Raw genomic sequence first — 15222 nt, forward strand, 5'->3', positions numbered from 1 at the left:
AGATCGAGCAAGAGAGAAACGCGAATGAAATAATTGTTCACAAGTCATCTAGTCAGATAGCTCATGTAATTCAAACTGCAGATTATTTTTATGAATTAGAATTACAAATTTGGAGAAATTTGATCGATTAATTCAATGTATAATCAATTACACACCATTTTAGTATATTCGTCACAAGAAATTCTTCAATGTATTTTGCTATAGCTATATGATGAAAAAATGGACATTTAATCAATATGATAATTAGAACGATTTTAAATCTGTCCATCAATTTTTTTTAAGTAACATAGATTACGTGTCATTTTTCAATTTTATATTTATGGAAAGAAAACCGTTTAGATTATTAATAAAATTGTCATAAGTTGTAACAAAAACCTAAATTATATATTTATAACAAACATGTTATTTATATATTCGAAATACAAATTTTACTTGATTTCTTACTAATAAGTATAAAATTTAACTAATAAGTATAACATTTGAAAAATAAATTTCGTTTTTCTTATAAGCGTGAATTTTGAGCAAATAATTTGTCATTTATTTTATCTAGTATTAATTACACAAAAAGAACGCTTTAGTTAAAGTATTAAAAAATTTAACTGAATACAGATTTTAAAATAATTTTATTGAACCATCAAAATAATTACGAATTTCAATTATAATGAGTAATTGAGCAATGCTTCGATAACCAGCACTTAAGCATTTTACATAATTATTTTGATGATTCAACACAAAATAATTTTCAGATCTGTACTGAAATTTTTAGATACTTCAGCAAACCATTCTTTCCGTATATGATATTTCATATCTATGATAAAAATATAGTTTTATGTAATAAATAAAAGTCAAGCGCTGCTGATAGTAAAAGAGGCAATTTATTCATCGCCCGAGAAGTAATATTCTTTTGCTCCAGTCAATGGGGTTAGCCGCAGGGCAGACGACCATCGGAATACTGTTCACACTTTGTATCATCGACCGCGAACCACCGTCCTACCACCGTCGACACGTTTTGGACAAACTTCTTGGCTGTATTTTCACGTAACGTGGCCAGCAGCACCGCCGTTTGCCAGCTGCGCGGCGTCCGGAACAAATAGTTGGTAGCGCTTGAGAATACGCGAAAATCGTCAAGCTCGGCGGCTCATTTCCTCAGTGGCCTCATTCTCGACGCGACCGAATACATACACGTACGGTAACGAGCGGATACGGAAGATAAATACGAGGAGTTGTTGCGGATAATGTGAAACGAGAAGGGGGAAGGGGGAAGAGCGACAAAGAGAAAGGGGAGTCAGGAGGAGAGCCATGAGCCGCCGCCCCCTCTCGTGCGCGTCCGGGAATTAAATTCGAGCGAACTCTCGGTTCTACCGGAATTTCTGCGATGTTCAACTCGCGTAAATCCCTTTTTAACGAGATAAAACCCTCGGCGATGAGGAGCGGCCGGACCCCCGAGAACGCAGGAAGGGTAAATTCATTTGAGATTAAATACATCCGACGTCTGTTAAATCGGCCCTTATCAACCGTTACCATCAAAGAAACGCCGGATGAAATGTTACTGGATTAATTGCGGTGCCGCAGTAATTCGCAGATGTGTCTTGCGAGCTTTTTCATTTGTTATGTGGCGAGAAGAGCGATGAGACACGTAGTGAGATACGTAGCTAAGAGCTGCTACGCGAAGCGCGTCATGATATATTGTGCTTCCGGTGCTGAGCTACACACTTGAAAGTCCTTAAACTTTAATAAGGTTGTTTAAACAAATTTTTACGCTTTAGTGCGCGAAAGAAATAATCTTCAACAGTGAGTTTACAAACAAAACGATTATGGCTTCTCATAATATTGTTCAGTATAACAAGTAAAAATTAAAAAAGTATAAGGTTCTGATATACGTAGAACTATTAGGCGTAAATTAATCCTTGAATAAATTTCATGATAATATTATTAATAAAAGAAATAATTTATGCGTTAGTTAAATAGCATATAAATAATTATCGGTAAATTCTATAAATACCTACTATACAAAGTAGATTGAATAGTACGCAGGCATCAGAAACTTTAGAAAAAGCTCTATTTTATCCGATTAAACTCACATCTACCAACGGTAACTTTTATTGATTGTCCGAACTTTGATAAATGAATTGAAGTCGAATCAACATCGCCACCTGTGGCACTAATGTATAGTCAGTAATGTTATAGAAACGAATATATCAATGACGGTAGACCATACATCAGAATGTACGATTATTGCAGTGATAAAACTTCATGACCCCGATTACCTTAATGACTTCCACCCACGGCATTATCAAATAATCTAGGATCTACTCTCTTGTAACAAGTTGCATTTATTAACAGCATTGCTATCTGGATGAAACAAAACTTTTACTCGTTTCATTAGTTTCACTTTCAAATCGTTCTATCAAAATTTTTAAACTAGGTCATATTGACAAAATTATTATTGTGACATCTATTTAACAAATGTTAAACAATATATTTCTAAAAGATATATTATATATATAATCATTAGAAATTTTATATATAATTTATTAATATTTCATTAATAAATACATAATTTCTAAAGAAATTATTATTATTTGTCTCAAATATTCCAATAAAGTTTAAACCTAAATCAATCATTTTCTAGAAACTATTTCTTAGCAAGTAAACATTTAGGACGAATGATATTATCAAAATTTGTTTTTCTGCAAAAAACCAGAATGTAACGACTTGAGAAAAATATACTTTTTTTTTTGGTTTTTTCCTAGTATTGGCAGATAGTCGTCCAAATGCAAGGCGTTACTCGAGAATAGTTCATCGTGCCCCTTGGCTTGCCCGCCAGAAACGGACGTCGAAACCGCACGTCCGTTCGGAAAAAGTTATTCCCACCTACCAGTAAAATCCACTGTACGTGACTTTCCGCATGGTCGGCGACAGACGAGCCATTTTCCAACACTTTAACAACATCTTTACTGGCATTTTAGTCATGGTACATTCTCTTACCATTGATTATATTTCAGTGGCTTGAAAATCGCTTGAAGGTAGTCGAACTTCTAATTAATTACAATGAACCTTAAAATCGTTTGGTCACTTATCGAAAATACGTCAACAACTTTTACCGAGTGATTTATAACGTAAAATAATTTGCTAGTTCAATTTCAATCATATCAGATATAATAGATATTTAAGAAATTGTTTCACTGGCATATTCTACATGCACAATAAAACAACATAAATTTTCTCTTTAAAATTAATTTTTAGAAAAAACCGCATCACAAATCTCCTTAATAATTATCCTCAATCAAGTGCATGTTATCGAAAATTAAAATAAATGGCCTTTTTTCATCATTCTATGTAATTTATAATTTAAATTCGTAAGTTATAAAGTGGATGTGTATACGTACTAATTGTTTTTATAACATTAGATAAGAAGTATTAATTGTAAGAAATGGTCGAAAAGAATACAAATTACAATTGTATGCACACGAGACAAGATTCTCAAAGTCAATTGATTTTTAGAGAACGAAAAGAAAAAACATAAAGCGAGAAAAAAATAATGGAAGAGTTTGCTTCTCTCCATTTCTTTCTTTTCACTTCCTGATATCAGAGGTAGTAGACGGCCGCGGGTCAACGCAACTCGTTTTTCATTAATTGAAAGTAAACTTCAGGAAGGGAGAGCTAGCTGACGCTTGGGGGAATCTTTGAACAAAGTCATTCCAAGTGAGTTTTGAACTTGCATTCTGCCGCCAATCTCCGTCAGCTGGCTTGTATAATATAAGAATCTGTAAAGTGCTTGAAGTCGTTAACGCGAAGTCTACCTTTTGCAATAGAAATCGGAATCGATGAAAATACTGTGGAAAACGATCCGTGTAAACAGATTTAGACGCTGAAACTTATACGTGATCATTATTTGAAAAATACAGATTCTCAAAAAGAAGAGTAATTCTCGATCCTTTTTTGCGTTTGTCGATGCATGAAATATACTTGAATGCCTCATAGAACACATTAACTATTATACTGTGGTCGAATTTCGAAATCTGGGGATAGTAAACTTGTACAAAGGATTTACGTGAAAATGTTTCAACAGACATCTTGTAATCCCTTATAACTTAACTTGATCAATACAAGAGATTTGGTAGTGGAGCACAATATATGCAACAATTTTGTATGTATAAAGTTATAATGATACAAGTATAATGTTATTTTAAAGAACACTTTATAAAAAAAAAGAATAATAATTATTTGATATTTTTCAATAAATATATTAAATATTAACTGGACTCAGTGAAATAGGAAATATTGTGTTTTTTCCTAATGAATATTGAAAAAAAGTTTAATTAAAACTTTTTAACTTTCAGTCATTTTAGTACGCAAAAAAATATCACACAATTATTGATCTTTGCTCAATGAGCAAGCAAACAGCCAGTTAACATACTCGTATATTCTCATGTTAGATTTTACGACAGCGAAGGAATGACCGCAGAATCCTTCCCAGTCAATAAAGGGGGCCGAGTAACGACGAAGTAATTCGCTCGTGGATAAAGTGGATCACAGAGCATTGCCAATTTAGTGGATTTTCTCTCTTAGGCTCTCCCTTCTCCCTTCCCTCCCTTCCCCTCGATCGTAGATCGTTGACGAGGTTTTAATTACACTAATTACTCGAACGACATGGCGGTTCGGACGGAACGTGTATCGTCATGGGAAATGCCTAGGCTCTACGCGGAGCGTGTTAAAATAGATATTTACTGACCTGGATTTCGCCATTCCTCGACCTCGTAGTCGAAAGGTCGTTGATTTTGTCGTGATTTCTTGTTACTGTTTCTACCTAAAATGCATTACACAAAGGCGGTTTTACATTGGTGCTCTACGGTAGGCTGCTGCGAACGAGGAGTTGAAACGGATGGTTTTACTTAAGAATCGAGAAATAAATGAATGTTGGATTTCTCTCTCAGAGGCTTCGCTCGATCCTAAGTTAAAATATTATTTCTACCTATTTCGAGATCCATATTAAACGCTTCCGGCGATTTAAGGTAATATTGTATTACCTTACCGCTCAATTTAGATCACGACGTATCTTTTCTACAGCTGTCCTACATACTTATCGTATGTATAACAAATGTACTATAACTGAGACAGATATAACTGATACAGACATAAACTGAGGAACGATATCAATATTTAAATAAATTTAGTTACCATTCTTGTGCGCTGACGTTGCATCGTATGGCTGTTGTGTTGTAGTTGTTGTTGACGGAGCTGGGATTTCTGCGTTAAAGTAATTAATTAAGTGATGTACTTTAATATTAAATTCGAGCGCTCAAGAATGTATAGATTGCATTCAGAATAATAGATGATACTGAAGATGTACACAAATAAATCAAGTATCATTACGAGAAGTTTGTTAGATTTTACGATTACTCTTCACAAGTCCATGATGCTAAGACACGTTGAAGCGGTCTACAATTGTTTTCGCGTGGGTCGTCGGTTAAACTAAACAAAACTTCCCTTTCTAGTCTACTATTAACGTTGTCAAGAAAACAACACATTTCGAGGAGTTTCACTATGAAACCTCACGAACTTCCGCGTCCTATCATGCTCCACTTTGCTTTTATGTATTATTCGAAATTGAAATCTTTACAATTCGCACAAGTTGATGTATAAGTTTGTATTTAGTAATATAAAATTTTTAAGAAGACTCTCTCTTTTTTGATGATTGCATTATATCTGATAATTATGTTAAATACAAATTTAATGAGCAATTATTATGATTAATGCTCGTAAGAGAAGTGTACTTAATCTCGTCTATTGCTCGTTAACGGCGAAGACTCAAATATCTTTAAGTAACTTACTATTGGAAACCAATTATTTCACCATTAGCGCGCAGACGTCGATTTCAAATAATCGATCTTAAATAGACCACAACTTGATATCACTTTGCTCGATACTTTTCAATGCACGATGTTAAACGTTTTTTATTCTGTGTGAGGATATACCTTTATCGCATTTTTTTATACCGCATTAGATATGTGTTGATATTCTTATTATCATCGTTATACGACTTACCATCTAACTTGATGACACCATCCGTCCCGCCAAGAGAATTTTGTGCGATGCATTTATACGAACCAAAATCTTTCGGACCAACGTTCCTTATCTTCAGTATCATGTACCTGTTGTAACCACTGTCGGTGGCTACCGCATCGTACTTGTCGCCTGAAACAGAATTGCCTGTGCAAATAAAATCAGGTTCTCCGGCTTCCATTTAAAAATAGAATTGTGAAATCGTGAGAGATAAGAGAATGATTTTAAATATCATACAATCTATATGGAATTGTTCATTTATATACGTTGAAAATTTCTAACAATCAACAAATTTGTTTATGCATTTATAATTTTCATGCTTGTTCAATACGTAAACAAAATTTTAAAATATCAAACTAAATTTTTAAATTTTTGAGTCATTTTTAAAATAAAATTGATATTTGATTTTCATTTTATTAGACTGTTGTAATTAGTATCTACTTTTATTTATGTGCAATTTTATTTTATTTATTTATACAATCTTAAATAAGTAAACGAAGACTAGAATATTCAATAATGTTCTTATCAGTTTTGATATTCTTCCTTCAAATTGCATAAAAATTGATTTTTGTAACAAATATGCAATCAAACAACAGTAATATTTTTAAAAAATTGAAATGTTATTTCTTTTCGCTGGAATTCTAAATAGATATTTCAAACTTATCAGATATGCAATGATTGTAGAAAATGTGTGCATTCGGATTCTTAAAATTACCAGAGACTATCATGTCGCCGCGTTCGGTTGTCCAATAATTTATCGAGTTTGGGTAAGCTTCAGTATGACACTCGAGGGTAACGTCTTGTCCAATATACGCTCCTTCCAACTGATTTGGTATAGAGAGCATGGGTGGAACTGTAACACAGAAATGATATTCATCATGAATTATGTATATATACTTTCCAGTTGCTAGGAACGATGGGACGCAATGAATAAATTTGCATTAATATGTAAGACAAAAGTAATTATGGGAAATGTGAAAATATTTCAGAGTTTAAATTGATTATAACAACTGAATTAACTAACGATATTCATGAAGCTTGTCGTGTGTGTGTGTGTGTGTGTGTGTGTGTGTGTGTGTTGTATGTTCTATATAATTTTATATTTAGTATGTATATTTTTGTAAAGTACAAATACAGCACAATACTACAAGTAGCCAGCGGAAATAATTATCTTGCTTGAAATCAGACCAATCCTAGCAGTCTGATGTTTGTTAAATGCTAATCGGAGACCTCATTAAAAACAATGTAGTAACTTGTACAAATATGTATTCAGAATTCTCTTTTCCTTTCTAAGTTACAAGCCGTTTTTAACGTCCGAAAATTCAGTTGAACCTTGCAAAAAACACGGCAACGCGCGCAGTATTGCATGCAATTGCACATATGCTCATCTTTGCTTTGGAGGTTGTCACGATGTAAAAGCACTGTCCAAAAATAAAACGATTGCATGCCGTTGCATGCAATGCAGACTGCATGTTGGCTTCATCAAGAAATTTTCTACTGAAGAAACAAAAAATTTATGACATAAAAAAGTTCTTCTACATATTTATTTCAATTTTATTCAGTCTTTTAATGAGACGGATTCCAGGAAAATGTTTCTATCGATTTATTTTAACTGCAAATTTATAAATATTACCAACTATTCATTTTGAAATACGCAAATTACATTTTACAAATTTCTTATAAAAGAAATCTCTTTTACACAAGCTAATAAAATTGTTTATTATGAAATTCTCTTGCAAGGAATTCATACATTTTTATTAAATTTCATCATTCAGTTTATACTGCCAGTCAAGATTCATGTTTATTGTAGATTATTATAATTAAATATTTGTAGTATTTTAACAATTTTAAAGAAAATATAGTATTTTATATAAAATTCAATTGATATTTAATATTGGTGTATCTGGAGTATCATAAATGCGACTGTTCTTTTTCGATCGATATCTCGATAGGGATAGGATTGTGTCATAGTTTCATCTTTTACGGACGGACATAAATCGCAATTTACTAGTAGAGGGTATACTTTCAACATAGCTGCAGAGTTTTTCCACCATTTCCCTTTCAAACTATCCTGCTGAGCTATCAATAAATCCGTTGATAGAAACGAAACTACAATTTCATATATATTATTCAACATAATTTAAAAATATATTTTTTGTTTACTAAATCTTTCAGTGGCACTGAAGTGTTTAAAAATTTAATCCGTGAGTGTAACATTTAACATTTATAAATATTGAATCAAGAACACTCATCCAGTAAAGATAAAATACATATTATCTTAATATCTCTATATATCCGAATAATTTACATTAGCTTCAGATTTCAATTTTTCCCGATATAAAATCTTAAAACATTATTTTCTTTTAAAATTAATTATCGCTGGAACGAGTTCAATCTTTATAAATCTTCGTATAAATTGTGTCGTAATTGCACACAATCTACTGTAAAAAAAAAACATCTCTACTAAAGATAAAGTCACTGAAAAAGTTGTTAGACGATATATTTCTGTGATATACGGCTGTTATTAATTCACGCTATGAGAGAATAATACTTATGCGTTTATCATGCCTTACGCACCCTCAGCAAATCAACATCTGAGAGAATATACTACAATATGCCATATAATATTTCCGAGAAATCCGAAAAAAAATACTATACCGCGCCTGTCACGTGTAAGTGGCTAAAGTAATTGATACAATTCGTGATCCTCGTACGAAATCGCCGTTTGAGGCTTGAATTTCTTGGACGATTATTAATATTTGTGTTCGTCTATGGAAAGAAAGCGTAGAAGTGAGGAACTAATGTGCCAGAAAAGATGACGCAGGGACGCGTTTCGCATCCTAAACTAAATCCAAGAATCCAAGAAATGTTAGTAGATAGGCGACGGTTGAAATAGGTTCACCAGGAAGAACGGATGTATATCGACCATATCTAGGTCAAGTAGTCACCCATAAATTGGTGGCTAAATGAAACGTTGAAAACCGACCTAATGCATAGCGCATCGCGCGAGAATGCTTCTACGGATGAAGAACAGCTATTCTTCAACGAATAGCTATATTCATCAAATAAGATTGGTCCTATCATCTCCGTTCCTATATTAATAAAATGTATTCATCTTTTATATTTATCTTTATCGATAATTTTATAGATATCGAAAATATTTTCTCTCCAATTTATAACGCATTACAATAACACTATTATTCATAAATTATACGATGTATTAATAAAAGACTCAAATTACAAATTTTTCGTATATATATCTATTGTTTTATACAACAAACATTTTTAATCAATATTAAAAATTTGTATTTTTAGCAAGAAAGTTATTTTCAAAAATATTACTTCCATGTGAAATAATACGTCATAAATTATACCGTCAATGTTATGCCAAATCTATATGCACGATAGAGAATATAAAATATTACAAGGTATTTATAATGCTGCAAGACTTGTTTGAAATTATATACAGCATGCAGTTGGTGTAACGTCGAGAGATTAATAAAAACTAGTTCGCAAGCAGCGATATTAGCGTAGTTCATATATCAAAGAAAAGTAGTGGCTTTATTTCATTTCTAACGTTTATGAACCACGTCGAGTTCATTAAAAGTATAATATATCCGACATCGTGCTTTACTGCTTCCAGCGACCAGCATTTACCAAGTTACGCGCGCCTCGCAATCGGGGAGGTATGATAAAAACTGGATTCTCTCCATCATCCTTTCTTATCATCTTTTCTTGTACAGAAAAATACGCCAGTATCCTTATGCGACAATAGTCGCTCCTTCCCAAGTTTTATCCTGCTCTTATCATAATACCAAAATGCACAGATATTACGATGACATCGTAGTTTTCGCTAATGGCATATAGATACACGGAGAAATCAATAGTATATGCGCCAAATCCAATACTCAATAGTATGATATTGATGCAAAATCAATATAATCTATACTAAATAAATCCCTAAAAATATGTATATCTGATATTGACACTAATACTATAGCGAAATAATATAGCGAAATGAATAGAATCATGTGAAAATTGTATATAAATGTGTGTGTGTGTGCGTGTGTGTGTGTGTGTGTGTGTAGAAATATTTACAAAAGTTATTACAAAATTGTTTTTCATAGATAGATTAATTAATTTTAAAGAGCTATAAAAAATATAAATTAAGAAAAAATATATTATTCTAATTCTAATTTTTTAATATTTAATTATTTAAATATTTAATTAAACATATATATATAATTTATTAATAATTTAATATAAAAAAAACAAAAATATAAAACATTGAAAGTATATATTCATTCATACATAGACATTTTAATTTATGTCCGATTCGACACGATCTCGCGAAGTTTCGATTGGTTCAGTTTCGAGATACTCACGCTGTGGAAAATAATTCCTACAAACTTTTTCAATCAGAGAAATCAATATTAAAATCGCTGCCTTTGCGAACTATTGGTTTTATCTGAATTCGTTACGTTAATGGGCATGGATGGGCACGGATCTATAGCTTTACGAATATTTTGAAATGTTTCTCCTACCGGTATTTATAAATAAATATTAAATTGTACGGAAAATTGTTCGATATTATTTTCTTTTTTTCCCTTTTTTTTCCTTTTTTTTTTAAATTGTATCGCTGCACGCGATACAATTCCTTTATTAAGAATTGCATCCATTGTTCATATTACGTTTATGTACAGTAAATTCATAAATTTCAAGAAATGTTTATGCCCATGAAATTCTTTGTGAGAAAATTAGTAACTTACATTGCACACGTAGCGAGACGCGCTTGCTCACCGATGGCGGAACGCCGTTTGAAGCTATGCATAAATAAGCTCCCATGTGAAGACGGCTTATCTTCACGATATGCAGCACTTCGCCATCCACGACATTCACTGGAACATAAAATGTTCATATATATTAATATGTAAATTGCAAAAGCTTTAGGAAAACGCATTTAATATACTCTTCTGGTATTTTCAATGTTTATTGTAACATAAAAATTAAAAAATACAATTGTTGTAAACTATAATATAAAACCTATAAGCAATTAATTAATAATCGAATTTTTAATTAAACGATACTTTTTAATTAAAACGTGTTTGCATTTGTAGATAGCAAATCGCTGAAAAATCCTCTCGTATCATATTCCGCCCAAAATAATTATTGTATAACGTGTAATACAATTTGGCAAGTGCAGCTCGCCGTGGTTGTAATTTTTCTCACGAATTAATAAGCGGAATGGTATCATAATAATATCAGTATTATTCCGAAACGTATTGATATTGATAATGTCGACAAAGAAGGCAACATTTATCGGAGCGCAGGCCGCTGAAAGCACGCGATGCGCATATGCGTCGAAACTTTTATTGCATGTTGTGTGACAAAGAGCACTTTGCGCCTTGCTAGAGAGCTATTTGCATCTACGCTGCATTCATTTCTGGCATGTTGGTTGATATGACTGGCGCAGATGACATGAAACAAAGGAGATAGATTAAACTCTATAAAGGAATTATGTCTGTATTCCGTCAAGAAAGCTGCTTAGCATTAAAGACAATCGCATGCCGATAATCGCATTATTGCCGTCAATTCTATTCGATTACAGATCTCAGTAATAATAATTCCTGACGCGCGAAAACGAAGCAGATACATAATTAAATGTTATTGGATAATAAATCTTCAGAATATTTGTAAAGTACCTTCTTACCGTATGCACATTATAAATTTGGATTCTATATAATTTATCCTCATTTTAAGAGCGATTACACTGATAACGCATTACTTGTGTGCACATCAAATCAGAAAGGTATAAAGCAAATCGTCATATTAACGGAGAAACTGCTATATTTGATGGAATGATCTATGTGTTACCTCGCTGTCGTCACTTAATAGATTGCATATGGCATGCGAATTTTATCTGGATATAGAAATTATATATTCAACAAATGTTTAGCATATTTTGATCGCATCGATTGAATCTCATTTCCTATCATATATATTATATAAGTAATATTATACTACACGTTATACCATACAATTTAAATGTAGATGATTCACATAATCAATATATAATAATTAGTCAAAAGAATTGGGACAAATGTGGAATTTATTAATTTGTAGTGTAATAAAATTTCAATTTAATTATTTTACAAAAAAATTTTTTCGAACTGCTATTATTTATTACGTGTCTTTGTTAGTATATCGCTCACTGAAAGAAAAGATTGATTGCTGCAACAATTTAGATAATAAAATATGGCATTTTTATATGGCTGCAGCAACATTTTTAGTCTATGTTGCGTTAGTCTATCAAAATCATGTACTGACATTGTGGATAAGCTAACGCAACTAAAAATTTATTGCTACAACTAAAAACTTATTGCTGCAGTCATATAAAAATGTTATGCCATATTTTACTATCTAAATTGTTGCAGCAACCAATCATTTTTTTCAGTGCTTATATTTAAAATGAAATAATTTACGCGAAAACAAGTTGGTGTGCTTTTTCTCGTTGCTATTTAGTTTAAAGTGACATTTCAAGAAAATGCAAAAGGAATATATATCGCGCGATGGGAAACCTATTTAAACTTTTTCCTGCAATAAAGTTGAAAGCATCGTGAGACGCGAGAAACTTTACGTCCATTTGACCGAATTGCGTAGAAGCAATAAAGCGTTGTAAAAATATACAAGGTGTTACAAGTTATGTGTGATGCTCTTAAAGGTATCACGCACTTTGATTCATGTCTAAGAAAACTTTATTTTTATATAATTTTTTATCCTTACATAATTTCATTATGATTTAACCCCTTTAAACCTGATTTTAATGAACACATGTTAATTTCTTTTTCAATTCAATTTAGGGACACTTTAATAAATAAATAATTCATATTAAGAAATTAATTTTTTTTTTCAAAATTTGGATTTTTTTTCAAAACTTGGACTATTTTTCCAATATTATATTATTACGTACATCTAATTTCAGACAATGTTGATAAAACTAAATAATTTCAATGTCTTTAAATTTGATGCACATTACAGAGAAGTTTGAAGGGATTAATATAAGGCATTGTAATACAAAAATCGATAATGTTTTTAAATTAGTAAATACAGTAATATTTGCAACATAAAATACACGCACTTATATTATCGCGTATATAGTTACCATCTTTACATGTTTACGCATTTTCATGTGTTTCAACAATAAAACTCACGTTGGATGAAATAAAAATTCCATTAAATTACGCCGCACATCACAGCTGAAGATTTTGCTGTTGCAAGGGAACGCAACATATATACACGTGCAGCAATGAAAGCGGTGAAAGGGATAAAGTTGTTACCCGGCTAGCAGTAGGATGCGAGAGAGTGCTGAATCCTTGGTAGCCAACCCCGTGCTACAAGCTGCGCGGCAAACCTATCTATTGTTCCATAAACAATGCAGAGTGCCGGGGAGATTCTGCCCGGCGGGTCGCACTTTCAGGGGGTTTTAATCAAGTAGTCCCGCAGGTCTTGTGTCGGAACTACTCGCTTACCGGTTTAGCGGAAACCTTTAAAACTTTCGGCTTAATGGGAAACCGCAATATGGTCCGGTAGAGCGAAATTTCACAGCGGACGTGCCGCGGCAGGCACAAACAAAAGAGAATGTGAACAATTATTATTTTCGGGCACGTCTAAATTTTATCATTCCTCCCCGATCGGGATAACTGAATTTAATTGTCAGCGATCTGATTATTTCACGGTAGGACGACGGTCGATGCCAGTTAAGATTAAACTATACGCTATTATCATATTGCGTGAACTCACGCATTGTCATGTCATATTACATTATGAATAACGCCATTAATAAAGTTATCATTAACTTGTAATTTTCTTCTAATTCTTTTCATATTTTCTATTTGTGGAGTTTTTCCATGTTCTTCACTGTGTATGCATCTGTGTGTTTTTAATTTACACTTCCACTTTGTCTATTTGTCGAAATAATATAAAGAGAATAATACGTTTAAAATGTTGTAAAATGTGAGGATTGCCAGGAAAATAAAACAGAATAAATTAAATTCTTCATCGCTATGTAAGAGAAATAAAATATTTGTCTAACGTTCATATAATACAGAATGCAATGCATGAGAGAGACATCTGCCGCGCCCAGATATGTACATATTACGTGAATATTACGTTCATATATTAAAGTTATAGACATGTACTTGATGTACGTGTCTATAATACGACATGATATTGCCTACGTCGACCTAGAAAGATCAGTGCTCGAGCTATAACGTTATTAAACTTCGGCAAAATTGGCTCCCAATCGTCGGACTTGATAAAGTTTCGCGTTGCGCTCGTACCGGTGAAAATGTTTCAAAATTTTCACGGGACATTGCGCGTCTGCGAATGACGTGAAATCTTTCGTGGCTCATCCGTCGTCGGATTTAAGCGGCAAATGTGCGTAAAGAGAAGCGGTGCGCGCGTAGAAGTATCCTGAATAAATTAGCGTTCATTCACATCGATGCCGGGCCGTACTTTGCATAACGTTTTCCGCGATGTATTCTCGGCGGTGTAAAAATAAGTGAACAGCTTACTCGAAGACGAAGTGGAGGGTTGGCCACCTATTTGGGAATTAGTACGTGATGTATTCCACCCCATAAGCGAAGAATGGGTCGCAGATATTTCATCCCATCCCCCTTTCTCGTAGCCTTAAGTGCTCTTTTTCGCGTTATAACCGTGAGATAACCCAGGTACATTCATTTTCAAACGAAATCCTCGGCCAACGATTATTGCTGCTAATGTATCCGCGAATGTTAGACCAGTACGTAAGTGATTCTTATGTATTTATTGCACTGGTAGTGAAAATATTTTCATAGACACATTAATAATGATGACTATGACAAATAGCGCAATTATATAAGTTATATAAAATATTGAAAAAGCAAACATGGCATTCAATATTTTTATCTTTCAAATCTACGTCACTCGCGTTTTCTATTCTGTAAAATAATTAAAATAAAATATAGTTTTATTCTATTTGATTCGCTATTTTGATGTAAAAAAGGAAAAAGAAAAGCCCATTCCATTTAAATAACCTGAAATTTTCAATACACAAATACGGAATACTTGAATAGCTAACATACATATATATATATATATATATGTATGTGTATCTAC

At 32.6% G+C, this 15222-nt stretch overlaps 1 protein-coding gene across 5 annotated transcripts in view; it reads right to left on the reverse strand.

Moving 5' to 3' along the window:
- Positions 1–15222, reverse strand: part of LOC108692023 (lachesin) — a 189207-nt gene that overhangs the window by 1151 nt on the left and 172834 nt on the right. For 4 of the 5 annotated variants that reach the window (XM_018200137.1, XM_018200113.1, XM_018200147.1 and 1 more), the window contains exons 6-10: positions 10836–10964; positions 6782–6919; positions 6049–6213; positions 5182–5250; positions 4736–4810 (exon numbers count right to left, since the gene is read on the reverse strand). In XM_018200137.1, the coding sequence (XP_018055626.1) occupies positions 4736–4810; positions 5182–5250; positions 6049–6213; positions 6782–6919; positions 10836–10964 (576 nt within the window). The remainder of the gene's footprint in view (positions 1–4735; positions 4811–5181; positions 5251–6048; positions 6214–6781; positions 6920–10835; positions 10965–15222) is intronic. The other variant, XM_018200130.1, reaches the window with a different exon arrangement.

Source organism: Atta colombica, unplaced genomic scaffold, assembly GCF_001594045.1.
Source record: "Atta colombica isolate Treedump-2 unplaced genomic scaffold, Acol1.0 scaffold107, whole genome shotgun sequence".
Lineage (NCBI taxonomy): Eukaryota > Metazoa > Arthropoda > Insecta > Hymenoptera > Formicidae > Atta > Atta colombica.